The following is a 23011-nucleotide window of genomic DNA, read 5'->3' on the forward strand; positions in this document are numbered from 1 at the left end:
CAATTGAGGTCCACAAGAAAGTTGCAGTCGAAATCAAGGATCGTGCTAGTATTGTTGAAGAAACCACTCTCGTTGGCAGGCGTCGAGGATAGACCAGAGACATAAAAGGAACGGTTCAAAGTTTCAATACTGTGAAGTGGAAATTTATTTAAAAATAGAGTGGCCTTCTATGTTTTTTGAGGGGGCCCATATAATACAAGAAAAGAAAAATATGCAACTTTCGTTTCTTTACAAACTTCAACAGAGCAAGTAGAAAGTATTTAGAAATTCATAGCTCAAGGCTGCGTTATGATAATATTATCAAAATAACCTTTCAACCTTAGATTGAATTCCTTCGATGAGAGGAGTTGCACAGACTCTTGAAGCATCTCAGAAGTTTGATGGCTTCAGTCGTCCCAACAAAACTATCGAAGCTTCAATTTGTCAATATTGAAAATCGAGGATCCTTTGGATGACTCTATAAGCATATTTTATTAACGGAAAATAAACTATAAACAACGCACGAAAGAAAAGGTTCTCTGAAACCAATCCAATCACTTCACTGTGGTTCAGGAGAGGCCTATCTTCCAAGTTTCCAGTTTCTTCTGTTCTCACCTTGTAAGAAATTCATTGATTTCGAATTCTTGGAAAAGTCTCCAACATTCTCTAACTTCTCCCTTTCCGGGCAACTTGAAGTCTCCAAGTTGGCTTCGTTAGAGTCAGTCGTGCAAAAGTTACTCTTTTCCAAGTCTGCCAAGGCACTACCTAGTCCCAAAAGAGCACCTTTGTCCAAGTGACCCGGCAAAGTGGGCTTGTATGCAAGGCCCAACTTCTCTACTACTGCCGAATTCGCAAACTCTTTTAATTCTTCCCGTGCCGGATTCAGTCCGGAGGCAAACTCAACGGTAGTATTTTCCGGAAGTCGTGAAACGACGGTGCATAGAAGATATATTCCGCGATTGGCAAAACGTAACTTATTTTGCAGCTCTTCTAATTGTTGCTCCACGTTTCCAACTATGCTGCGAACTTCTGCAACATCACCGCCAACGGTGTAGATATCGCGGCGAGTTTCCTCCATTTCATCTTGTAGTTTTTGTTCCAAACAAATATTTGACTCAACAACTTTATCCTCCACTTGTTTGATTTTAACAGACAACTCCTTCTGTACTTGACTTAAAGCACCAGAAACTCTAGTTACGGCGCCCTTCAAAGTCTCAAACGCTTGATTGAAACGTCTACTCGAAACATACGCGAGATCCCAAATTTGAAAACCAAAAAATCTCTTCGCTACTATAGCCACGACGACAACTGAACCACAAACGGACAAGGTAAAGACAAACCCACTACTTCCGAGGCGACCGGGGCCATTTCCAACAAACGTAACCAAGGGTTGTCTAGATGAACTTTCTTGAACAGCCGCAAGGGACTTCGACACTTCTCTTGAAAGGCGAGTGATTTGTTCTGCTAGTGACTGTAGTTCTTCTGAATTGCCTTGACCTGAAGACGACGTACTTGCTTTGGTGGGTTTCGTAAGGCTGTGAATTGCAGCTCTAGAAACCTCCTTAAAAAAAGAAGTAACTCCATCCATGTGATTGTACAAAGTTGCTCCACTAATACCCGCCCCTATCATAAGAACTAGAAGGCGAGAAGTGGAGACCGAAGCAAGCGCCATTCTCCAAACTAATCGAATCACTAATTTTGGTTTATGGAAGACGATTTAGAGGCCGAACTTTTGGCTGTCACTTCAAATCCTACAAACCAGAATACTCAAGAATACGAGGAGGAACTCTCTGAAAACTTTTATTCTGGAGACTCAGAAAGTGACGTTGGTGAGTTAGAAGAATATGAGGAAAAATTTGAGGAAAACCACGAAGAGGCTGAGAGAGACTCAGACGACGAATTCGTACCAAACAAAAGTTCAAAAAGGAAGAACTCTACTGGGAAAGGTAAAAAGCGTGGAAAAGACAGTAAACAAGATAGATTTTCCCCAAGTACTTCGCCTTCGTTGAAACGGCCTAGACCACCTTCCCACTTGAAAAAGTCGAGTAGGAGAAGCCGTCACGTAGAAGAACAAAGAATCTTTTATGAAGACGGCTATGACGAATATGGATTCGGTGATGACAAAGATGTTTCAAGACTTATGGGCCTTAGTGAGGTTGAAAGAGAAGCAATTTTGGCAGAAAGACTGGAAAGAAGAGAGCAGCTCAAACTTGAGAAGGATATTAAGAGAAGAATCGGAGAACAAGCAGAGGATACGTCTCCTACTGCGGAGCATTCTCAGTTATCTGAACGTCCAAGAAGGGAGAGCGAAAAATCCAGGAAGAAGAGAGCTGCTTTGGAGTCACTCGCAATACAGAAGGGAAAACAGCGCGGGCTTCATAGCTATTATCAGGATCTCTCCTTCAGTGAAGAAAGTTCGTTATCAGGGGATATTTCAGAGGGAGAAGAAGTATCACAGCATACAATGGACAGGCGACAGTTGAAAAAGGATTTTGAGGAAAGACGTAGACCGATTATGTACAGCGATATCGTCAGTGAAGCTGGTAGAACGACTCCAATGTTTTTCAGGAGACAAATGTTGGAAATGTTCTTAAGCAAACCATTTTTTGACAAAATGATAGTTGGCATGTTTGCACGTCTATCAGTCGGAACTGCACCGGATAACCCGAACATCCCAGTTTATAGACTCGTTCGTATTGCAGGGATTCATGAAAGAGAACCTCGTTATGTAAGCATGTCGAAATTTTTGATTATGCATGCTAACTTTATGTACCCTTAGAAAGTCGGTGGTCAATATACCAACAAGCGGATTATTTGCCTATTTGGTTCGGTGAAAGGTGAATTTTCCATTGAGAGATTTTCAAACAAACATCCAACGGAGGCAGAGTTTGATCGTTGGTTTAAACAAATGATGAATGATCGAGAAACTATACCGACCAAGGACGACGTGAATTACCTTATATCTTTGTCATTAGATTACAGGAAAGGAAATATTCAAGTTAGCGATGAAGAATTACAAAAGCATATTGAGAAATTTGAAAAGTTGAATCCAGAGCGTGTCAATTACGTAGCGAAGAAGAATGAGATATTAACACAGATTACTTTTTTACGGGATAATGGTGCAAGTGCTGCAGAAATTGCTGATTATGAAAGGAAACTGGTTGAAATAGAAAGATTGGAAGCCAAGTATCATCGTAGGCGACTGGAAGATATGGTAAGTCTTATGTCATAATTGCTTTTTGTTGAATTTACATTCGTGAAAAGGTCGACGATAGGATGAAATCTCTTGCCAGGAAGTCGAAAGAAGAGAATGCAAGGATGGATTCAGAGAGAATTGAGAAGCAAATATCGAAAGATCGACTTCCTTCCGAGCTGAATCCTTTTTCGAGAAGAACTTCTCGTGGTAACACTTCTTACTTTACTATAGATAGAAAGGGAAGTGAATTGGACTTGTCGCAGTCTTTACAAAATAAGGAAGAAGACTTTAAAGAAAATGCTGCTATAGAGGCAGCTCTAAAGATGGTGGATCATCCGAAGGAAGACGCCGTTGACTCTGTGAATCCTGTCGAAATTGCAGAAACTGTAAATGTGAGCTTGGACGATTTGTTTGATGATACATTTTAGTGTCGGGTTGAGGAAGAGTTTATTCTTGTTGGATATGTAAAATTGGGCAGAGTGCGAAGTAGAATAGCTATTCATCATTATTTAGCATATCAGTCAGGGAGATATAATTTCTGCTAATGTGTGACTGAAGCAACCGAATGTCTTCAGTAGTTACGAAGATCGAAAGCATAGAGGGTCCAAGCCATGCAGTCTAGAAGAAATGTCACACATTGCTCTATCCGACCCGTTCCATACGTACCAAATAATCTTTTGTGCTTTCATTTGTGAAGCAAAAAATAACACTTCCTGGACTTGTCTGTTCCAAACTGGTTCGCAGGTTGATGAAAGGAATCTCGGCAATTTTGATAACATCCTTTACATGAAGTAAGAAGTTCCAAACTTCCTCATCTTCAACATATTCGAGGCGTTTGCTCATTCTGAAAATTTTATAGTCGTGAGTTGCGCAAGTTCGTTTGTTTCGTACCTCAATGCTATTAAAGGCGCTCCTTCGAACACAATTCGATACGGACATTCAACTTGATATTTACAGTCCACAGCTTCGAAACACCGAATACCTCCATGAACCACCCGATAAGGATATTTTTCCTGTCACTGTATTTTAGAACTCTCAAACTCTTGGTAGTTGCGCCACTTACATTGTCATCATCTGTAGTAAGTCTGTCCAAGTTACCAACAGAATTCTCCACTATCGATTTTACTTGCTCGGACAAGTAGTATATTCTTCTAACTCGTCCTGCATCAGAAGTTCGGGTCATCAAATGATTAGAGAGCAATTCTTCATCGAGTCCATAAAAATATGCAATGGTTTTCAACAAGGAAATATTCACAGTTGAAAGTCTTTCAAAAGGATCATCTGAAATAAGTCTGGAGATTCTCCGAGTCTTCATATACGCTTTTTCTTTGTCGAACCTGAGCTTTTGCCACTGTTTTTCCTTCAACAAAAATACAACACTGCTGCAACAAACCAACCGTATCTTGAGTATCTCGTGAAACTTTTTCAAACATTGCAATAAAGAATCCTCCTGTATCTTGATCATGTGGCAGTATTCTTATGCATTTATCTATACCAAGGTCCTTCAAGTCATCTTTCGGAAACAGAGAAGGAGGAATTTTCTTTCTTCGATGCAAAGGAACTTCTTCATAACAGGTAAAGAATCCAAACTCTTCGGCATTATTCTACGAGTATTAAAAACAAATTTCTCTGGATACTCGAAACATACCTTAACCTTCCAGGAAGTAAGGCCTCTACGGAACTTCAAGTTTGATAGCAAGTTATCGACATTTATCTACATCCTATTTTAAATTATATCAAACTACAAATAGCAAGCTTCACCAAAGAGATTTGAGTTGAACGTCTTCTTAATACTTCTGCAACAACTGCCTCATTCTCGACAGGATTGAGACTGCATGTGGAATACACTAGTTTACCGCCAGTCTCCAGCAGATCACAACCTCTTAACAGAATCGCTAACTTTATAAATCAGCAACCAGATTGAATTAGCCATTTCATAACTACCTGCAAAGGATGTAAATTCATTCCAGTGTCTGCATACCATCTCTTCCATAAATCCGGGGACTTGCGAAGAGTACCATCTCCAGAACAAGGCACATCGCACAAGATTCTAGTTGATGAGCAAATACGATAAGACTTTATCAACGATACTTACCTGTTGAAACGCATTCCAACGGGAAACTTTTGAGCTTCATGGTTAGTAATAACGATGTAGGGACAAGAGAACCTCTTCAGTTGATGTATGAGCATCCAACAACGTTTAAGATTGGAATCATTTGCCACAACAAGAGACTCGTGAATGTCAACTATATCTTTTGACAATCTAATTGTACATACTTGTCTTTCCGCTGCACTGTAATTCTTTGCACCTAGCATATCTAGAAGCTGAGCTGTCTTTGAGCCTGGAGCTGCGCACATATCCAAAACTACAACAATTATTAAACTCATTTATTATAAATAAACGGTACTGACCTTTATCTCCAGGTTGAACTTGTAACAAAACGGGTGGCAACATGCTCACTGCTTCCTGATAACAGAATAGCTTTAACAAAAAGTTTCCACAACAACTCTTATTACCTGTCGATTGATAACACCAGAAGAATTCTGCTCGACGATAAAGTCATGCAACTTTGAAAGCTTTTCGTCTCGTTTTAAAACTTGTCGCGAAATATTGAGGCACCAAGCAAGTTCGTTTGGAAACCTGTCAAGTATTAAGGCAACGAAAAGGTATCCAAATATGAGTACATACCACTTCAAGGGATAAGGAATACTCGATTTGATCGAATCAACTTCTTCCACGCTTGAAAAGTAGGCTTCTAGCTGCTTACACAAGGCACTCATTCGGGTAGAAGAGGGATGAGACTGAGAGATCCAAAAACAAGCAGGCAAAGGAACAAACTATCAAAAACGGCATAAAACAATCATTCAAGTTTATCTTCTTTTAAAGATTCTATACGATACCAAAGTATTCCAGAAGTGATTCCATTCTTCCTCGTCCACTAGTTCCTGTTCCTCGTAATAAGTTTTGAAACGCTGCTGTCCTCTTTCAACAGTATTATGAGCACAGTCGTTGTCTCTATTGTCAGTTGAAGCACCATTTCCCTGTTTATCCAACATGTTGTGTTTACTTTTGGACGGCGGTAGAATACAAGTTTTAGGTTCCAAAATAACGATCAGCAAATTCTCCTAAACCCGGTACGACTCGACTTTGGGATACATGCAAATGGTCTACGGCACTGGTTACTAATTTTAATTGTGGAAAGTGTTCAAAACAAAAGCGAACTCCTTCCGAACTTGTAACTAAAGAAAGAATAATGATTTGGCTCTCTATACAGCCTCTTCTAAGCAACTCCTCGACAGCCTTTACTGCAGTCTTTCCTGTTCCTAAAATAGGGTCCAACAGAAATACATGTTTTCGAGATAACTCGGAAGGTAATTTACAATAAATCACTTTGCGTTCGGAACTTGGATCAAGAGGATCCTTTGCAATGAGCATCTTTCCAATGCTAATATTCTTGCAAACTGCTCTTAAACCAGCTTCCATCGCATCTCCACCTCTCATTATACTTACGCTTGCCAATTCTGCAGAATACTTAAACCCATGGTACACATCTCCGGTGGGTGTATATACAAAACTCTGCTGAAATGGTAGCAAACTTAAACCTTCTTCAGCAATGAGTCTTATCAATCGGTCAGCATGGAAAATAAAATCCTCAATAACCATCATTCCACTGACAATATGTTATTTCTCTCACTTACCTCTCTCGAAGCTTCTCTATCTCGAAATACTGAGTGAAGGCCTTGTATCTGTGGATTATCTCCCATAATTACCAGATTGGGATATAATCGACGCAAATCAGGTTGCGAAAGTTTCAAAGCAATATGCTTAATAACAAGATCAATAGCAACCAGATTTTCAGCTCCTCTTGGTACAATAATATCTGCATATCGTTTCGTTGGAGCGATAAACTCTTCATAAGAGGGCTTTACAAATTTTTCATATTGAGCCAACACACTTTCTATGGTTCTTCCTCGGCTTGAAACATCTCTTCGAATACGACGACAAAGACAAGTATCTGGATCCTCATCTACAAATATCTTCAAGTGAAGCATGCTACGGATATCTATAGGATAAAAAGTAAGGATCCCTTCAATAATTACTACTTCTCCAGGAGAAATCAACCTCTTCACAGGCAAACGCTTATGAGTAGAAAAGTCATAGCAAGGTACTTCAGTGGATTGTCCTCGAATCAACATTTCAAGACACAACGACAATAGTTCAAAGTCTAAAGAATCTGGGTGATCGAAGTTGTAACTACTTGCGTCCTGTTCGTCCTCCAGTCCCTTGTAGAACCAATCCAACGCAATCATAACACATCGACGGTCTCCAAGTCCTTGTATAATTTTATTACAAACAGTCGTCTTCCCAGAGGCGCTTCCACCGGCAACGCCAATAAGAAAAGGTCCAACACTCTGAGACTCCTCTGACTCTCCAGTCCAGTTTATGAGGCCAGAGCTTTCCAAGTCCACTCCTGTTAATCTCTTAGCACATGTGAAGGCTAGACGAGTAATACAACTCTGACAAGTAGCAGAGTCTGCCTTGGCTATCTCTGTTAGATCGACACTTTCATCATAATCTGTGCTCATATTCTCTTCTTCAACGATTTGGTTTTGAGAATGAACTCTTCAAGAAACTTTTCCTGGGAAGTTTGTGAGGGAACTGTTATAAGCTCTGTTGACGGACGAAAAAAGGATGTTTTACTATCGAATGACTGGAAAAAGAAGAATACAACTTCTCAGACTGACTTTTCTATGGATGGTTTTCGAATGACTCTAACTCGAGATTTTCTTTATGACTCAGTTAAGAAGGAGTTTCGTTGGCATAAAACTTGGTGTTTGCCTCTAATCCAGATACATATGCCGACTTATCAGCAACACGGTGGAAAATTGTTGGTGAGAATCCATTGTGTGATACCTGGAGGTTCACGTGGTCAGTTTGAAGACGTCGGTCTAAAAGGACAAACTTCGCAGCAACTGGTAAATGGGGAGTGTACTTTTTCTAGACTGAGATTCGTTTCTACTAGCAACTTACATGGGGGTAAAAAGTTTCATCTAATATTATCCGTTTGGTGTGAGTCTGTATGTCTTTTGGCATACGTGTCAAGCGGCATCTCAGTTTACTCAAGGAAGGATGCGGATAAAAAAAGAAAGAAAGCAAAAGATGTTCTTGAAGAAAGAACGGTTGATACAGCTTTTCGAGTGTTCTCTCCAAGTTTATTTGACAGAGATTTCGTTAAAAAAGTGAGTTGAATGTAACATTCTGAATTTGCTTATCTACTTTTATAGGTGAACGACCACAAGGGGCATACCATTTGTGAAAAGATAGACAATTCTTTAGTAGGTTTGGTTAACTATTTTCAGGCTCCAAATATTCGTGCCAAATGTCGACATCCTGTGTTTTTGCTATGCAAGTTCAACAATGTGTTGTCACTGGCGAGAAACGTTAATCTATTTCCAGAAGAAACAAAAGAAATGTTTTACTGCTTCTTATCGGACTTGGGAATAGGTAGTAATAACTTTCAGGATCATTCACAATATAAGGATACTCTTTCCACGACTTATCCTCGTTGGTTCATAATTCTAAAAGAGAACAACTCACTGACAGAGGAAGCAAAGCGAAGAATATCTGAAAACATGAAATATATAGAATGCAGAGTCATTGGCTTTGTACAGTCTCCGTTATTCCTTCCAGAGCACTATCGTCCTGTTCAAAATGTTGTTCTATTAAGGCAATTGTATGAAAGATGCTACTCGTCGTTTCTTTTATCTTCGGATACCAATGTTGTGAATGATATAGAGATTCAGGAGAAGTGGGATCCAGTTGAAAGTTCCCAATGGGAAGATATTGTGAATAACATTGAAACAGTTTCTTATTCTAGTCACGACTCTTGTAATATTTCCTTTGAAAGCTATACAACTGAGACTTTGGCTGGTGAGAATATTTGTACAAACTGGACTCGAGATTCATTTATTGAAACAAAGTCATTTCTAGAACATTATTTTCGCATTCACCACAAAATTCGTCAACTTTTGTTTCAGTTAACTGATGGAGCTACTCAGTGTATGAGAGAACAGTCTCAGGAACTTGTGGATAAGCTGAAAATAGTGTATCGAAGTTTTTTTCGGTTATTAAGTGCACATGCTCACGCAGAGGATACAATCATATTTCCTCAGTTGGCTAAAAAGATTCCAGGAATAACCGAAGCTTATCACGTAAGTATTCATAATCACTTAAAGAATGGTTATAATACTTTTTGTAAAAGTTGGACCATTTCATGGAAGGACGTGAGTTAGCTTCACTTGGAGATATGATCGAGAATTTTGTTCCGGAAATAGCGAACGATGTTTTTCGTAAAGTTACCAGTTTCAGCGCAAGATTTTTGCAGCACATGGAAAAGGAAGAAGAGCATCTCATTCCATATTTGGTTCATGTCTTTAGTGACCATGAAATTGCCATTTTGAAGGAACGCGTGATTTTAGAGACAAACAATGTTTTAGTAGACAGTGAGAAAGGGGAGACAGAATCGTTGATTGAAGTTGCTTGGACAGCAGACACTTCCGATTTATCCACATGCCGCTATTTTGTTGAGGATTCAGGTCCAAGCAAATAGTTGTGAGGTAACAAAGATAACGAGCAAGAACCACTCCAGTATCCTGTTTAGTATCCTGTCTTCAGAAAACTGAATGGAAATGTATTCGAAAAGGTAGCGAACTGCAGCGAAATCTTTTTAACATATGTCTATGAAACTGAACCGACGACAATGTTTGGTTCAGTTTATTGTCCAAACCGCTTACTTTCATCCTGCAGAAACTGTTTCTCCTCTTCAGTAGTTTCTCTTCCGAAATATTCATTCCTATGTGGGAAACGGCCGAACCGTTCAATGATATCATAGTGAAGCTTTGCATATGAAAAAAGCTTATCAGCAAACGCTATGAAGTGGCTCTTGGTTGCTTCATCAGAGATATTCGAAGCTTCCGCTTTCAAGTCTTCAAAGAGTCTTAGTGACTCAGACTGACTTTGAAGATTTTCCTGGTGTTCAAAAGGCAGATAAGCAAAGACACGTTCTATGGGACGGAGCTTCTTGTCTAGAGAAGAAGAAACAAGTTGTTTTGAAAGCGCGAATGCTTTGGCATCCCAAGCGAAGGCTTTTGCGTCTTTACGAAACATGTTTCTTGGGAACTGATCCCATAAGATGATAAGGGCTAGACGATAACGGGGGTTCGGGTCATCTAAAAGACTAGCATATTCTTCCCTATCTGCACGTACCAGGTCTTGTCCAAATTTTTCTCTTATCTCCTTGTCTACTTCGTCCCCTCCGCGAAACCACATTGGTTGCCTATCTTCACAAAGATCATAGTATAAAAGTTGTTCCTCTGTCTTGCCAAACCAAAAGTCTAAAATTGCCTAGGCGTCTTGAGAACCGGAACGTTTTTAGTATGCTCTTAACGGACCTTTGCACGTTGCACAGCAAACTCTTGTAAATATTTCGACATTGCTAAAAATCAAAAATTTAACAAAAAGAATGTTTAGGTTATGGATAATGGTTTCTCCTATAAACTGTATGTATTCAACAGTGTTATTCCTGACGTTTTAGGTCTTATTTTCTCGATAATATTTCCAAAATTCTACTCATAATATTTTATTGAAAATATAATTCTCGCGGTTCTTACTCATAGTGACATGATTGGAGTAGTTGTGACTTGAACAAGTATGAAATCTAAGGTATTTGCTGAAATGGCCAAATAATACTGTTCTTTGGAGATGGTTCCGTGCAGGCTAACTAAGATATTCCAGTACAATCGTGTTTCTGTATTGGAAACAAAAAAGAGGATGTCTAGATAGTGAATAATATAATGTTGCCAATCGATATGCACCACCGTCCGTTTCCTTTTCGATAATGAATATAGTGAAAGATAACAAAGCCTCCACTTCCTAAATCTCTCAAAAGATATTGGCGCCCTCCCTCCGTTAAGGCGGGCTGGGCATTTATCGCTTTTATAAAGAGAATGTGATGGGTTCCTTCATCTGCCATAGTAACTTTGTAGTTTGGAATGGATCTTAGCACTAACTATTTTCAAGTGCGACGCAAAACACCCTTTGGTATTCCCAACTCGATAAGTGCCCAATCAGTCAAACACTGTATACTGACAGGTTTTGAGTCGAATGAAAGCTTGGATATCGGCGCTTTGGTTAAGGAGAACCACAATGGCGAAGAACTACACTGTCAATCTCAAAAGGGAAACTGTATCGAGGTTGCACGAGCGCAATGCGCTTTTTGTAAAAGCTATCTATGCAAGTTTTGCACTAGAATTTGTAGCTATTGCACAGCAGTCTTTTGCCAAACTTGTCAAAGAAAATACGAACAGTACAAACAAGCCGACGCTTCTGCAAATTGCTTATGGTGTATACCAAATAATGAAAGCATCATATTTCAAGGATTCCTCTAGTCTTTCGTTCATCAAATGGTACAACTTCCAAACTCAGTTGTTCTCAACTCAAGATATTAACATAAGACGAATGTGACTGAGATCGAGTCGTTGACTCTCCCATTTATTCTATACGATGCCATTGACCTTTCCTCCAAAGAGCATCTTCAGTTCTTTTCTCTTCCCGGAAAAGTTTGGCTGCAAAATCTTTGTAAAACGGCCCTTGATGAAGAAATGCGCCAGACATATCACTGTCATACAGCTTATCATCTTCCCACGCTTTTCTTTCAAAAACAAACAAAACGCGATGAAAACGACAAGTAAGGATTTGTCTACATGCAGCAATAGATATAAAGGACGGATGGCATATTTCAGTCTTGTCACGTTCAGAAAATTCGTCAGTGCAAGGCAGCCAAAACACCAAACGACCTCCTCCAACTAAAGAAGAAGTTGCAAAGTCAAAAAGAGATGAAACCAAATTGTCTAAGCCGACGCGTGAGGTCTTTGGAATATGGTTCAAAACAAATCTGGAATGCAGTTTCTCGCCAACAAATTCCCTCGAACTTTCCCTTACTCCGTATGGTAAGTCGGCAACGATTGCATCCAACCACCCATGACACTTGAAGGATGTGAAACTCGACATTATTGACTCATGGCGCCAAGGATTGTGTAAAATATCACATCGGACGATACCCAATGGCTGTTGTAACTTATACTGGCGAAAATTGGATACAATATTTTCTTCTTTGTTTTTGCCTTTAAGAACGGTGAAACTCAAATCCGAGCCGAGAGTCTCAGCTCCAAATGCAGCAGATGATATAAGAATGCTTGCGGTTCCAACAAAAGGGTCGAGAATCAGTTTCAAGTTATCTGCCAAAGCAAAATTCGCCATGATAAAAGCTAATTCCGCGTCCATAGAAGTTGTTCCGATAAAGTTTCGCTTCTTCAGAGTATACTTTTGAACTTGTTTGACGCACCCTTCTGCAATGAGAAGTCCGGCATACACGTGATTAGGAATGTCAATTCTACTGGGTTCGTTCGTATGGCCAGCCTTGGGAAACGAGTCTTCAACTATCCATATTTCGTGCTTGAAATTCTGCAAGTTGACTTTCCCAGGAAACTGTTGAAGAATCGAGGAATAAAAGTTGATTCTATTCACAGTCTCACTCTGCGAGTACTTTCTTCCGTATGAAAATAGTCTGCAACGGAAAGACTCCTTCTCAGATAGGAGTAGTTCCTTGAAAACATCTTTTCCTAAACTTTGTAACTGTTTCAAACAAAGCTCATGGCTACGGGCATGACTCCAAAGACGAATGATAGCACGCACCAGGACGCAACGCGAGCCAACCAGAAAGGCCTCTTGATCACTTTGAAAGTTTGCGAAATAAAAGACACCTCGGATTTTCTTTGTGTCCGTTTCTAAGTCGCAAGAGGCTGAACGGATAGTCTTTGCAAAAAAGTCTTCTTGTAGTTTCGGCTTCACAATATCTTTTTGTCTTCTGATGACAAGAGAATAGACAGACAACAGCTCTGGAACGGAAAACTCCTTGTGAATATCTCTAAAAATTACAAGGTACTTGTGCATTGTTAAGTCAAACTATTCTGGCTAAACTGAAAATGATATGAAGTCCAATATACACTCTAAACTGACATGTAAAAACGAGGTTCAAGTCCTTGGCAATTGTGTTTCTCGGCCATCATTTCCGTCAGCATCCGATGTTAGAGTAGGACATTTGGGTAGTCGGTTCTCTCTCAAAGGCTTTCAGAACGTAGTCTCTCTGAATTTGAAAAATTTTTATTTGCAATCAACAATTTCTTCCTATACAAGATATATAATAACACTATGACGATTCAATCCACTGACAACGTTCCGTGTGAATAAAGTAAGTTTGCTTAGTTGAGATCCATTTGAAAGGTCATCATATCCAAAGCGTCGAAAATTTTCCCTCAACGCAAATGCACAATACTTGTAACTGATCTCAGGTTTTCGAATTTCTACTCTTCGTTTATATATCAAGGAACAAAATTATTTTTGCCAACATATTTGCTATCCACAATGGATGAAAAGCAATTCACTCCCGTTAACACATATGAGTACCAAGCTTTGGCAAAAAGCAAGTTGCCCAAAATGGTATGTCTTTGTATGCGATAGACTTTTATTTTCATATCTATTACTAGATCTACGATTATTATGCTTCAGGAGCAGATGATCAGTACACACTAGAAGATAACATGGCAGGTTTTCGAAGAATACGCTTGCGGCCGCGAGTTCTGGTGGATATTTCAGTACAAGATATCTCAACCACTCTATTAGGTATATCGAGCAGCTTTCCACTTATAATTGCACCTGCTGCAATGCAGAAAATGGTATCTGTTTCCTTTCTCTTAGATATCGTAGTTTAACTATTCTCTTCCAGGCTCATCCTCAAGGAGAGATAGCAGTAGCTCGATCAGCAGCAAAAAACAAAGTGATAATGACATTGTCGTCTTTATCAACTTACAGCTTGGAAGAAGTCGCAGAATCTTCGCCAACAGGTCCAAAATGGTTCCAACTTTACATATATAAAGATCGCCTTGTAACCAGGAAATTGGTAGAAAGGGCAGAAAAGGCAGGATACAAGGCTCTGGTATTGACCGTTGACGCCCAGAGACTGGGAAGACGTGAAGCTGATATCCATAATAAATTCACGTTGCCACAACACTTGACGTTTGGAAACTTCAAGAACTGGACAGCAAGCGATGATAAAATTCGAACAAAGAAAAGCCAAGGTTCCGGTATAGAATCCTATTTTGCAACGTTGATGGATCCTTCTGTTACTTGGAAAGATATTGCATGGCTTAAGACAATAACAAAACTCCCTATAATACTCAAAGGAATAACAACGGCCGAAGATGCAGCAAAGGCAGTTGAAAGTGGAGTTGCTGCAATTATTGTGAGCAACCACGGAGCTCGTCAGCTAGACGGGATGTTGGCAACCATAGACTGTGTTGAAGAAGTAGTTGGAGCAGTTCGTTCTCTAATACCAGTATTCATGGATTCCGGAGTTAGGAGAGGCACCGATATTATCAAAGCTCTGGCACTTGGAGCACAGGCTGTTTGTGTAGGAAGACCCATACTCTGGGGATTGGCTGTAAGTGGAGAAGATGGAGTAGACGATGTTATAAATCTCCTTCGCAACGAATTTCACTTGGGAATGGGTTTAGTTGGATGTCGTTCGGTGAACGAAATCCACCGTCGTATGGTTAAACGTCAAAATGATTCTTGTTTAGGAGTCTCAAGGTCACCCAAATACGACGAACGGCTTTCTCAACCAATTGCCCGTCTCTAAAGAAAGTCCATACACAGAGAAAACTTGCCAATAAAACTAGAATTATCCTACTCAATATCCTATCAGCAACTTTTTATAGAGAAAAGACAAGTTGCATACTTCTACTTGGGCAACACTCTTGGATGATGAAGGATAACTAGAACTAGTTCTAGAGTTCACTTGCAAGAAAATACACGTGCGAAGGTTACAGGCCATTCACTGCTGTCACCGACCAATGGAAACAAGAAAGTAACAAGCGTTACAACAAGAAGAAATACTTTCGACTGGCAATCCAAAGGAACGAATGTTTATACGAATAAAGTAAATTTTAAAACTCTCCAACTTCTTTGTTTCTTTTTATGTAGAATGCTCGACGTAAAAATAAGAACCAAATTCTTGACTTCAACCGAAAGAAGAAACTACAAAATAACAAAGGACCCAGTACTCCTTCAGCTGAATAGAAATCAAATCATACTAGTCACCAGTTTTTAGGTCCAAAATAGAAAAAATAGCTGTCGGCCGTCCGATGTAAAAGCGAACCCAAGAAGAAGATGCGACAGAGAACAAAACCAGTAGCAAACCTCCGGTACACAACTGGAACCGTTCGTGAAAACTTCAAACTTGCAACTCGAAATTTTCGAAACTACGGAGCGCGGGGAATAATTAAGAGTGGCGCACAGCAAACGAAGTAGTCAAAGACAAGTTATCTTCAAAGAACAGTCTATGTTGTCGCCCAAGCTCTAGCCTTTTCTAGCTCCTCTTCAATTCTTCTCAGCTCCTCTAAAAGTTTTTGGTGTTCTTCTGTAGAAGCCTTTTCTGCAACGGCTCCTGATTCTTGGCCTGTCCTTTGCGGGTAATAACAAACCTGTCGACCCTTTGCAGAAGACTGCGTCGATGCTTCAACCGCGGTATTACACTCTGACGAGTCTTCTGAAAGAGCACAATGGCTACGAGCAACCGTATTGTCCTTAAGCGACTGTTCTTGGGCCAATCCGTTCTTTTCAAAGTAGTCCGAACGTTTAGGGGCCATCTTTCCGTTCTCACCGGCAAGATGACCACTTTCGTGTGACTCCGAAAGTGCCTCGTCATGAAAATCTTTAACTCTTCTCCGTCTTTTTCTCTCATAATCTTTGGATTCGGAGACAGAAACTGCAGTTTCATCGTCCAGAGAAGGACGTTCAAGAGTGGTCTCAAAACGACGACTTGTGAACTTTCTATGGTCTCTGTCACTTTGTTCTAGTTCGAAGTTGTTGTCTTCCCAGCTTCTTCCTTGACTTGAAGCTTTCCCTTCTGTTCTCTTCTTCCTTTGTCGATGAAGCTGCAACGCTTTAAGCCAAGGATCCATTTGCATAATCAAATAATGGAATAATGGGAATCAGCAATTGTGTCAAAAATGGCGGGATAATGACTTGTTTGACAAAAGTTGATATTATTTTGTTTTCGTTGGTGCTTCTCTTAAGCTTTAGAGTGGCTCTATCGAGGTATTATTTTAATAGTTAGAAAAGCATGCGAATTCTGATTATCTAGTCAACAAAGGACTGTGGACGAACTGGAAGACTCCGTTGAGGCCTTGGAAAAAGAATATCTTCAAAGATTGAAAACGGTTCAAGACTTGAAAGTTGAAAGAGATTTACTAGAAAAGAAAATTTCTTATAGAAACGAGGAAACAAAAGAATTGGCACGGGATAGATTGCAAGTAGTGGAGGAAAAGAAACAGAGGGAACGGTCCATAGAAGATTTGAAGTTTCGTTTAGAGGTTGAAGACAACGGCGAAGTCGAAGAACTTGAGAAAACATTTGAAAAACTCTCTCATACATTGGAAGAAACAGAAATCGAATACAGAGTATATTGATACTTTTACGTTAGTTTCTAACGATAACATTCCATAGAACACTTTATTGCTCTTGGAGAAACTGAAAGAATCGGTGGAGAGTGACAGCGATAGAAAGTTACTGCGATTGTTGGTTGTTATCTTATTGAATACTTTTGAACAAAGTGTATTGAACTGTCGTTTTAGGAGGGTTTATCACCTTGTTGTTTTAGCTTGGCACCTTCGATTTCGAATATTATACTTTCTTTCCGAGTGTTGTTTAATGGTATGCTTGCATTATATCCCTTTCAGTTTTCTTACATTTGCTAGTATGTGAAGAAATATCCCGCATATTGACCAGGTTCCTTGGTTTCTTCATATGGCAGCTGAACTGGTTAAATTTCCTTGAAGCCCTTTTCACTTTGTGGCTGATTTCTTTTCTTTGTATTCTACATATTTTGTTTATGAGATGGTGTCTTAAGAAACTTGCTAATGATACAATCTTTATTCTTGGCTCTGAGTTGCTTGTAATTTTGACCATTTCTGATTGGTTTGCAGCTCTTGTGAAAGTTCACATTTCTAAAACGCTGCTTTCCATCACTCCTATTAGTTGGTCAATCTTTTTTTGGCTCTTGTTGGGATTTTTCAATGGCATACAAAAGTTTTCTTACAGCACAAGTTTCGAAGGGCGTTGCACGGCATTTTTCAGTATGATTGGACGTTTTACTCTGCTTTCTTCATTTATATACTCTTGTGGACGATTTCCTGCAGAAAGTATGTGTGTTGTTTTTAGTTGCTGATTAACAAGTAACTGTGAACCTTTTAGCTTACTCGAAGATTTCGTGGACAGCTCTTTTACTATTTGAAGTTAAAGACAATGATCCGAGAATTTTCACTAGCCTTTGTAACTTTATCAGAGTTATATTTTTACGTATAGAATCTTCGTCGAACAGCAATATGCATTTGCGAACATTTTTCAAGCAATACTGGCTTGGCGCTCTGTACAAACGACGTCTCTAAATAACGTTTTTCAGTCTCTTGAGAAACAAATTTTTTTATTCCTGTATTGGAATTATTGTTTTGAGAAGATCTTTAATGGAAATATTTGGAGAGAATACTCAGCATTGAACCTCACTTCGCATCCCATTTACTTCAAATCAACAAGTGATCCAATGGAAACTAAACATCCGGATTTCATTTATTGCATATCTATTGTGCAATTGAACCCATACAATTTTGTTCCGGAACGTAGTAGGTGACATAACCCATATTATCTACTAATCGTTGTAACTTTGAAATTCTGCCATCCTTTTCCAGCCATTCAATCATGGTACGAACTGAAGCAAGTGGCACTTCTGACTCTCGCAATATGTTCCATAAATAATTCTCTTCAATGCCAGGGTGACTCATAATGACATATAGAATCCAATACTGAAGCTCCATTAAAAAATTCGTATCTGTAACTCCTGCAAGGTTTGTCCAGGGAAATGGAATCGTTTGTTGACTTGATGTTTCCGTTTCTTCATCGCCTTTGGGAAGGAGAAAACGTTTCGCGAATCTTTGACTCAGAAATCTCACTTCGTCTCCGTGAATGAAAGAGACATAAACGATTCGAAAATGTACAAGTCCTTGCAAAACTTGGTGTACTTGCAGTTTAGTCCATTTAGGATTATGGTCCATTATTTCATTCATTGTCATTCCATTCTCTTCCGAGGAATGGATTTGCTCCACAAGTACCTGAATTTCCTCAATCTTCACTTCACTGTAGTTGGCCACAACAGAAATGGAAAACTCGGTATCATGTTCTTCGCTGTCGTCAAAAGAGCAAAATGGCAAATCAAGCCTCTCCTCTGAGTTGCAATCATCATGAGACAAAAAGACTTCAAGGATATCTAATGGAATCAAGTTTATGTTCCAATGTGGAATATCGTCTCGGGAGGATACACGAGACAGACTTATTGTATCGGAATACTGCTTCAAATGAAATCCTATTCCACCAGAACCAACGCTCTTAGAAAGACCTTTCGCTTTAATAGTCTCAAAATATGTCTTATCTACATTTGGATACAAAAGAAAGTTACCGGTTGATGCAAGAGATAATATAGCAGCAATCGAACCACTTTGCTGACTATCTTTATCGATAACAATTTCCTAGCAATACTTCCTAAGATTACTCCCATTATAATATCTCTCTTACCTTATCCAAGGCTGCTTTATCAACAAGACTCTTTCTTGCACTAGAATATTCTTCCTGAAACGAATCCCCAAAGGAGTTTTCGCTCGTAATCTTTAAAATCTTCCACGACACACTGTATTCTCGATTATGCCGATCAGCTCTCTGACTGACGACTGTTCCTCTTTGGCGAAGATCATCCAATGCTACCTTAAGCTCTTCCTCTGTAAACCGATTCAAAATAGACATTCCTCTTTCTGGAACATATGTGTCCTCAGATTCACGTAGTACCAACTTTATTAGTTCTTCTATAGCAACCATCTTAGGAGCTAAGGAACCCACATTGGTTGCTTCATGTCCATGATGTTCTTGTTTATTCTCCTTTCCTCCTGTCAATGAACTCGTTCTTGTGCCATGTAAGGTATCGATATCGTATTGCATCATGAGCTCTTCGACAGAATTTGGAATATCTTCTATTTCAGACAGGTTCAAAGGATCAATTTTGGGAGTTACTTCCACAGAGTTCTTCAAAGGAAGCAAGCTTTCCACTACAGATCTGTTCTGAAATTTTCTTAGGCTGTTATTCCTCCAAGATTCTACAATATATTGACAGAGCTGAGAAATAATCTCATTATAAGGAAAAGTCCTATATAAAGTGAGGAAGCGCCTCTTGCATGCTTGTCCATTGTGTCCGAGATTCAAACCAACTGCATCCCAACTTCGCACTTTTGCGTGTAAAACCGAATATACATCTCGCTTTCCTAAAACTTCCACAGATTTTTCTATTTCGGATATTTTTTGATCAAAAACATAAATGATAAGCTCTTTGTCTTGATTATCGGTCCATGATGTCCTGACAGATCTTTTCTTTCGTTGAGTTCTTCCATCTATCGAGGAATCCTTAGAAGCTTGGGACGTCGACACTTTCTCCTTAGAAAATGCTCTCTTCGATAGTTTGGCATTCGGCCAATCCGAAGAAGATTTTCTCTTTCTTCGTGCAAAGGAATCTATTTCCTCATCTTTTCTTTCTAAACAGAAATTTTCTTCACTCATCGACTGTGGTGAATGACTGTTGTCATGTAACGAATCCTTTCGGATAGGATTGATACGTTCCTTACTTCTATTAGATTCACGAATTGCTTCTGTAAAAATTTCGCAAATATCCAGTTGAAAATATTCGGACAACTACGACATTTTAAAGTTCTATGAACTTTGCTCGAACGATATGCATACCTCACAAAGAGACTCATGGGTTATATTGCCTTGGATTGCAAGCAACTGAGCTTTCACTGAAGCGCTCAACTCTGAACGAGAATTTTTAGGTAGTTTCCAAATTTTGTCGCACCACTGCTTTCGATTATATGCTTCTGGAAAAAGATTATGCAAACACAATTTTTGGGTTTCATCTTCGCCTTCGTATGTTTTATGATGTCCTAGCATTCTTCTCTTTTTTGAGGAGAATAGCAAGCAGTTGCTTTGCAAATAGAACCAAAATTTATCAACATCGGCAATGTCACGAAAAGTAAACTACAGAATTAAAACACTAAAGCTGAACAATTCATTTTTACTATCCATACCTTGGTAGTAGTGTCATCCCAACCACAGACAAGAATCTCTGTAGATAGAATACACCGAAAATTCGGAAGTTTAGATAACAGAAGCAGCCTAAGGCGATGTTCATGTTTGAGATCAACTTCAAATAACTACTTACCTTTCCAGGAGGTCAACAAGTAAGCTCAACTTTCTGTTAATTGGACGGGAACGAAACAATTTTGCGGCGATATTCTCCGGAAGAGCACTTATCGGAAAATGTCTTGCGTCTGATGGTACCCAATGCATACAAGAAGAATCACCAAATAACTCCAAAAAGTCCTCTGTTTTCATAGTTTTTATAACAACATCTAATTGCATCGTTCCTGGTGAGTCGTTGAAACTCGGTCGATTCTTCAAAAAATATCGGAACAAATGCAAATGCAGCCTTCTTCCATGCAACATCTTTCCTAAACCGAGAAAAATCTTTGACGATTCTTGCCCATCTGTTGGTGTATTGGTTTGATGTCTTGAGGAAAGCGTAACAATGTTCTTCGTAGTATTCGTTGCACTGCCTGTTTCTATCGACAGTATCAGATATTTCAAAAAAATACCAAGTCAAGTAGGATACAACCTTCTTTTGTCGTGCTTGTAAACATTTTCCATCCCGCTGAAGAACTCCATTGACGAAGAAATTCTTCAATCTAGAAGTTCTTTGAACAACTTCAAATATCATATAGTGGAAATGATGCAAACCTCTGAGGAATTTTCACCTAGTTCAGGCAACGTAACAAGTCGAATCTGCTGAGGTGACTCTCTTTCCAATATGTGAGGCATGTCCACAGACATTGTCTGAAACAAGAATAAAACAACCAACCGAGTTTTCAAATTCAATTCTTACCTTCACCAAACCAGCTTCTTCTAAACGTTGAACAAGTCTCCGAACCGTCTTCTTATCTACACGTGAAAATGATGCTCCTTCCCACGTTGCCAAGAAATGTCCAAGATCACTCAAATTCAGTACTTTCTCTTCTCTGATGTGTTCCAGTAGATTCTTGGTTCGCAATTCGTTCTGTAAATTCGTAACTTGCTGAGTTCTGGAGCACAGATGAGAATTCTCATAAAATCTTTTCATTTCCACAAAGTTCGCGTTGTTCAAGTCGAGATATCGGAAATGCTCAGGAGAAACATAGTAATGGACAGCTTGCTTTCCTTCCTGTAAACTCTTCGCCTTGAACCCCAAGTTGGTCAACAAACCTCTACAAACAGAAGAGATGACTTTTCTCGATGCCTTCGAAAGCTGTAAGTATCCAACTCGTGTTAAAATAAATTCCAAACCTTGCATCCGAGTCTGCCAAGTAGTTCTCTCTGGCTTATGCCTTTTTCACCAGACTCAACAATTAAGGCTAAAACCTGAAACTCCAAAGTCCTTTCCCATAAAAGGCGATGTTGCAATACACTCCTTTCTTCCGACCTTAGAGAACGGTCATTAGTCGCTTCAAACCTTGCAAGAAAGTCATGATGAATTCAGATATTCGCTTAAGCACACTTACATTTTTAAACGAACATATTCGACCTCTTCAGAAATCTCCTCATCATTTGCATTCAAAATAAATCTCTCAATCATGTTCCTTTCCTCTAACTTGTTAATCGCATTTCTCCAGTAGCGCAATGCCTTGCCTCGCATGCTATACTCCTTACTTTCTGAAAATGTCTCTTCTAGCTCTTTAAGAAATTCTTCTTTCAAACTATTGAGAGCCATCGTATATCCGTCTTTCTCGAAAAGAGTTTCTAGAATGTTTCTCAGATGTGTAGTATAGTCGAATACAACTTCTGTATCTGAGGTATTTAGGTCTGCGCTATCATTGCTTTTCAACGTAGTGCTTTGTGAGTATTTTAAGGTTTCCTGTTTTACTCCATGACATTCTGAGTCGTCTCCCAATGATCCGTTTGATTTGAAACGAAAAGAATTCAGACAGATTTTGTACGTTCTCATTGGTTTGTTGTTGTCCCCAGAGTTCCGAATTTCTCTCTTTCTGGTTATCAGTCTCATGTTTCTAAGGACTCTGATGTGGTGATGTAACGTATGAGGGTCCACAGAAGCAAGTTTAGCCAAATAACTTTGGCGAATTCCACCTTGGTGAGAATACTTGGCAATAATAGTCAATATTCGAAAACTTTCCGAGGAAATTTGTGCTTGCTCCAGTTCTGAGAAACCACATACTCTAAGAAATACTGTTTCCGAGCAACTCCAAGAACAGTTCAACAGTGATTGACGTACAGCCTGCTCTTCTACCTGTTCTGCATCGAAAGCTTTCGCTAAGTGGCTACGATAATCCGACGTAAAATTATCACTCCGTATATGAAAACTTTCGGGTAGTTGGCAACCACCTTCAAGTTGAAACTCCTTTCTTGTCAACAATTCCTCCACAAGATGACTAAGGGTATTATATTGGAGAGGCGGCACATATCCAGTGTACTCGCTAACCCTACTTACTGCTTCTTCCAGTTTCAACCCATCCTTTGATAGAGCCAATTCCTTCTTCACTAGAGAAATAAACAGATCCATACTACTATTTGCGCATCCT

The 23011-nt window shown here is 39.4% G+C and overlaps 12 protein-coding genes across 13 annotated transcripts; 5 read left to right on the plus strand and 7 right to left on the minus strand.

Moving 5' to 3' along the window:
- Positions 1 to 113: 113 nt before the first annotated feature.
- Positions 114 to 1668, minus strand: Gasu_11140 (uncharacterized protein). The gene has a single exon (XM_005708201.1). It carries the CDS (start codon positions 1649 to 1651, stop codon positions 560 to 562), a length of 1092 nt encoding a protein of 363 aa, XP_005708258.1. The 5' UTR covers positions 1652 to 1668; the 3' UTR covers positions 114 to 559.
- A 10-nt stretch (positions 1669 to 1678) lies between these two features.
- Gasu_11150 (RNA polymerase-associated protein RTF1-like protein) lies at positions 1679 to 3639 on the plus strand. Its single transcript, XM_005708202.1, has 3 exons — positions 1679 to 2707; positions 2759 to 3193; positions 3244 to 3639. Exons 1-3 carry the CDS (start codon positions 1685 to 1687, stop codon positions 3601 to 3603), a joined length of 1818 nt encoding a protein of 605 aa, XP_005708259.1. The 5' UTR covers positions 1679 to 1684; the 3' UTR covers positions 3604 to 3639.
- A 4-nt stretch (positions 3640 to 3643) lies between these two features.
- On the minus strand, positions 3644 to 6238 carry Gasu_11160 (ribosomal RNA small subunit methyltransferase B). Of its 2 annotated transcripts, XM_005708203.1 has the most exons (13): positions 6077 to 6238; positions 5865 to 6013; positions 5693 to 5816; positions 5588 to 5642; positions 5271 to 5541; positions 5120 to 5225; positions 4937 to 5074; positions 4824 to 4889; positions 4573 to 4779; positions 4239 to 4526; positions 4067 to 4188; positions 3842 to 4019; positions 3644 to 3793 (listed from the first exon to the last, which is right to left on the minus strand). In XM_005708203.1, the coding sequence occupies exons 1-13, from the start codon at positions 6230 to 6232 to the stop codon at positions 3671 to 3673; spliced, it is 1983 nt and encodes a 660-aa protein (XP_005708260.1). In that variant the 5' UTR covers positions 6233 to 6238; the 3' UTR covers positions 3644 to 3670. The 2 variants fall into 2 exon arrangements, with proteins under 2 accessions (XP_005708260.1, XP_005708261.1); XM_005708204.1 differs by having other exon boundaries at positions 3754 to 4019.
- Positions 6239 to 6243: 5 nt separating this feature from the next.
- Gasu_11170 (uracil phosphoribosyltransferase / uridine kinase) lies at positions 6244 to 7768 on the minus strand. Its single transcript, XM_005708205.1, has 2 exons — positions 6875 to 7768; positions 6244 to 6827 (listed from the first exon to the last, which is right to left on the minus strand). The coding sequence occupies exons 1-2, from the start codon at positions 7760 to 7762 to the stop codon at positions 6270 to 6272; spliced, it is 1446 nt and encodes a 481-aa protein (XP_005708262.1). The 5' UTR covers positions 7763 to 7768; the 3' UTR covers positions 6244 to 6269.
- Positions 7769 to 7778: 10 nt separating this feature from the next.
- On the plus strand, positions 7779 to 9909 carry Gasu_11180 (zinc finger-like protein). The gene is made up of 3 exons (XM_005708206.1): positions 7779 to 8416; positions 8462 to 9388; positions 9439 to 9909. Exons 1-3 carry the CDS (start codon positions 7793 to 7795, stop codon positions 9784 to 9786), a joined length of 1899 nt encoding a protein of 632 aa, XP_005708263.1. The 5' UTR covers positions 7779 to 7792; the 3' UTR covers positions 9787 to 9909.
- A 4-nt stretch (positions 9910 to 9913) lies between these two features.
- Positions 9914 to 11318, minus strand: Gasu_11190 (uncharacterized protein). Its single transcript, XM_005708207.1, has 2 exons — positions 10628 to 11318; positions 9914 to 10580 (listed from the first exon to the last, which is right to left on the minus strand). Exons 1-2 carry the CDS (start codon positions 10667 to 10669, stop codon positions 9951 to 9953), a joined length of 672 nt encoding a protein of 223 aa, XP_005708264.1. The 5' UTR covers positions 10670 to 11318; the 3' UTR covers positions 9914 to 9950.
- A 35-nt stretch (positions 11319 to 11353) lies between these two features.
- On the minus strand, positions 11354 to 13218 carry Gasu_11200 (methyltransferase/ nucleic acid binding protein). Its single transcript, XM_005708208.1, has one exon. The coding sequence runs from the start codon at positions 13185 to 13187 to the stop codon at positions 11727 to 11729; it is 1461 nt and encodes a 486-aa protein (XP_005708265.1). The 5' UTR covers positions 13188 to 13218; the 3' UTR covers positions 11354 to 11726.
- A 410-nt stretch (positions 13219 to 13628) lies between these two features.
- Positions 13629 to 14981, plus strand: Gasu_11210 ((S)-2-hydroxy-acid oxidase). The gene is made up of 3 exons (XM_005708209.1): positions 13629 to 13733; positions 13781 to 13969; positions 14020 to 14981. The coding sequence occupies exons 1-3, from the start codon at positions 13659 to 13661 to the stop codon at positions 14929 to 14931; spliced, it is 1176 nt and encodes a 391-aa protein (XP_005708266.1). The 5' UTR covers positions 13629 to 13658; the 3' UTR covers positions 14932 to 14981.
- Positions 14982 to 14988: 7 nt separating this feature from the next.
- Positions 14989 to 16298, minus strand: Gasu_11220 (uncharacterized protein). The gene has a single exon (XM_005708210.1). The coding sequence runs from the start codon at positions 16259 to 16261 to the stop codon at positions 15632 to 15634; it is 630 nt and encodes a 209-aa protein (XP_005708267.1). The 5' UTR covers positions 16262 to 16298; the 3' UTR covers positions 14989 to 15631.
- A 10-nt stretch (positions 16299 to 16308) lies between these two features.
- Positions 16309 to 17129, plus strand: Gasu_11230 (uncharacterized protein). The gene is made up of 5 exons (XM_005708211.1): positions 16309 to 16391; positions 16447 to 16753; positions 16800 to 16870; positions 16928 to 17006; positions 17051 to 17129. The coding sequence occupies exons 1-5, from the start codon at positions 16315 to 16317 to the stop codon at positions 17075 to 17077; spliced, it is 561 nt and encodes a 186-aa protein (XP_005708268.1). The 5' UTR covers positions 16309 to 16314; the 3' UTR covers positions 17078 to 17129.
- A 29-nt stretch (positions 17130 to 17158) lies between these two features.
- Gasu_11240 (uncharacterized protein) lies at positions 17159 to 17829 on the plus strand. Its single transcript, XM_005708212.1, has 2 exons — positions 17159 to 17494; positions 17547 to 17829. Exons 1-2 carry the CDS (start codon positions 17185 to 17187, stop codon positions 17738 to 17740), a joined length of 504 nt encoding a protein of 167 aa, XP_005708269.1. The 5' UTR covers positions 17159 to 17184; the 3' UTR covers positions 17741 to 17829.
- Positions 17830 to 17843: 14 nt separating this feature from the next.
- Positions 17844 to 23008, minus strand: Gasu_11250 (uncharacterized protein). The gene is made up of 10 exons (XM_005708213.1): positions 21977 to 23008; positions 21762 to 21927; positions 21325 to 21714; positions 21180 to 21275; positions 21058 to 21127; positions 20605 to 21004; positions 20471 to 20558; positions 20127 to 20420; positions 18918 to 20078; positions 17844 to 18871 (listed from the first exon to the last, which is right to left on the minus strand). The coding sequence occupies exons 1-10, from the start codon at positions 22990 to 22992 to the stop codon at positions 17930 to 17932; spliced, it is 4623 nt and encodes a 1540-aa protein (XP_005708270.1). The 5' UTR covers positions 22993 to 23008; the 3' UTR covers positions 17844 to 17929.
- Between the last annotated feature and the right edge of the window lie 3 nt (positions 23009 to 23011).

The sequence above is a fragment of the Galdieria sulphuraria genome (assembly GCF_000341285.1).
Source record: "Galdieria sulphuraria unplaced genomic scaffold scaf_6, whole genome shotgun sequence".
Classification (NCBI taxonomy): Eukaryota; Rhodophyta; class Bangiophyceae; order Galdieriales; family Galdieriaceae; genus Galdieria; species Galdieria sulphuraria.

What these genes read in the sequence shown, in the direction of transcription:
- Gasu_11210 (XM_005708209.1), top strand. Translation starts at nt 13,659, where the DNA reads ATGGATGAAAAGCAATTCACTCCCGTTAACACATATGAGTACCAAGCT. An exon ending in AAAGCAAGTTGCCCAAAATG is followed by an intron (nt 13,734 to 13,780) that starts GTATGTCTTTGT and finishes ATCTATTACTAG; the next exon opens with ATCTACGATTATTATGCTTC. An exon ending in CTGCTGCAATGCAGAAAATG is followed by an intron (nt 13,970 to 14,019) that starts GTATCTGTTTCC and finishes ATTCTCTTCCAG; the next exon opens with GCTCATCCTCAAGGAGAGAT.
- Gasu_11180 (XM_005708206.1), top strand. Translation starts at nt 7,793, where the DNA reads ATGAACTCTTCAAGAAACTTTTCCTGGGAAGTTTGTGAGGGAACTGTT. An exon ending in ACAGAGATTTCGTTAAAAAA is followed by an intron (nt 8,417 to 8,461) that starts GTGAGTTGAATG and finishes CTACTTTTATAG; the next exon opens with GTGAACGACCACAAGGGGCA. An exon ending in GAATAACCGAAGCTTATCAC is followed by an intron (nt 9,389 to 9,438) that starts GTAAGTATTCAT and finishes TTTTTGTAAAAG; the next exon opens with TTGGACCATTTCATGGAAGG.
- Gasu_11240 (XM_005708212.1), top strand. Translation starts at nt 17,185, where the DNA reads ATGAGATGGTGTCTTAAGAAACTTGCTAATGATACAATCTTTATTCTT. An exon ending in TGGACGATTTCCTGCAGAAA is followed by an intron (nt 17,495 to 17,546) that starts GTATGTGTGTTG and finishes TGAACCTTTTAG; the next exon opens with CTTACTCGAAGATTTCGTGG.
- Gasu_11220 (XM_005708210.1), bottom strand. Translation starts at nt 16,261, where the DNA reads ATGCAAATGGATCCTTGGCTTAAAGCGTTGCAGCTTCATCGACAAAGG.
- Gasu_11150 (XM_005708202.1), top strand. Translation starts at nt 1,685, where the DNA reads ATGGAAGACGATTTAGAGGCCGAACTTTTGGCTGTCACTTCAAATCCT. An exon ending in ATGAAAGAGAACCTCGTTAT is followed by an intron (nt 2,708 to 2,758) that starts GTAAGCATGTCG and finishes ATGTACCCTTAG; the next exon opens with AAAGTCGGTGGTCAATATAC. An exon ending in GTAGGCGACTGGAAGATATG is followed by an intron (nt 3,194 to 3,243) that starts GTAAGTCTTATG and finishes ATTCGTGAAAAG; the next exon opens with GTCGACGATAGGATGAAATC.
- Gasu_11140 (XM_005708201.1), bottom strand. Translation starts at nt 1,651, where the DNA reads ATGGCGCTTGCTTCGGTCTCCACTTCTCGCCTTCTAGTTCTTATGATA.
- Gasu_11230 (XM_005708211.1), top strand. Translation starts at nt 16,315, where the DNA reads ATGACTTGTTTGACAAAAGTTGATATTATTTTGTTTTCGTTGGTGCTT. An exon ending in GATAGAAAGTTACTGCGATT is followed by an intron (nt 16,871 to 16,927) that starts GTTGGTTGTTAT and finishes CTGTCGTTTTAG; the next exon opens with GAGGGTTTATCACCTTGTTG. An exon ending in TTTCCGAGTGTTGTTTAATG is followed by an intron (nt 17,007 to 17,050) that starts GTATGCTTGCAT and finishes TACATTTGCTAG; the next exon opens with TATGTGAAGAAATATCCCGC.
- Gasu_11200 (XM_005708208.1), bottom strand. Translation starts at nt 13,187, where the DNA reads ATGCACAAGTACCTTGTAATTTTTAGAGATATTCACAAGGAGTTTTCC.
- Gasu_11170 (XM_005708205.1), bottom strand. Translation starts at nt 7,762, where the DNA reads ATGAGCACAGATTATGATGAAAGTGTCGATCTAACAGAGATAGCCAAG. An exon ending in ATAGAGAAGCTTCGAGAGAG is followed by an intron (nt 6,828 to 6,874) that starts GTAAGTGAGAGA and finishes ATGGTTATTGAG; the next exon opens with GATTTTATTTTCCATGCTGA.
- Gasu_11250 (XM_005708213.1), bottom strand. Translation starts at nt 22,992, where the DNA reads ATGGATCTGTTTATTTCTCTAGTGAAGAAGGAATTGGCTCTATCAAAG. An exon ending in TTGGCAGACTCGGATGCAAG is followed by an intron (nt 21,715 to 21,761) that starts GTTTGGAATTTA and finishes CAGCTTTCGAAG; the next exon opens with GCATCGAGAAAAGTCATCTC. An exon ending in ATAAAGCAGCCTTGGATAAG is followed by an intron (nt 18,872 to 18,917) that starts GTAAGAGAGATA and finishes AAGTATTGCTAG; the next exon opens with GAAATTGTTATCGATAAAGA.
- Gasu_11190 (XM_005708207.1), bottom strand. Translation starts at nt 10,669, where the DNA reads ATGTCGAAATATTTACAAGAGTTTGCTGTGCAACGTGCAAAG. An exon ending in TTGCTGTGCAACGTGCAAAG is followed by an intron (nt 10,581 to 10,627) that starts GTCCGTTAAGAG and finishes CAAGACGCCTAG; the next exon opens with GCAATTTTAGACTTTTGGTT.
- Gasu_11160 (XM_005708203.1), bottom strand. Translation starts at nt 6,232, where the DNA reads ATGTTGGATAAACAGGGAAATGGTGCTTCAACTGACAATAGAGACAAC. An exon ending in ATCACTTCTGGAATACTTTG is followed by an intron (nt 6,014 to 6,076) that starts GTATCGTATAGA and finishes CGTTTTTGATAG; the next exon opens with TTTGTTCCTTTGCCTGCTTG. An exon ending in GTTCAACTCAAATCTCTTTG is followed by an intron (nt 4,890 to 4,936) that starts GTGAAGCTTGCT and finishes AATAGGATGTAG; the next exon opens with ATAAATGTCGATAACTTGCT.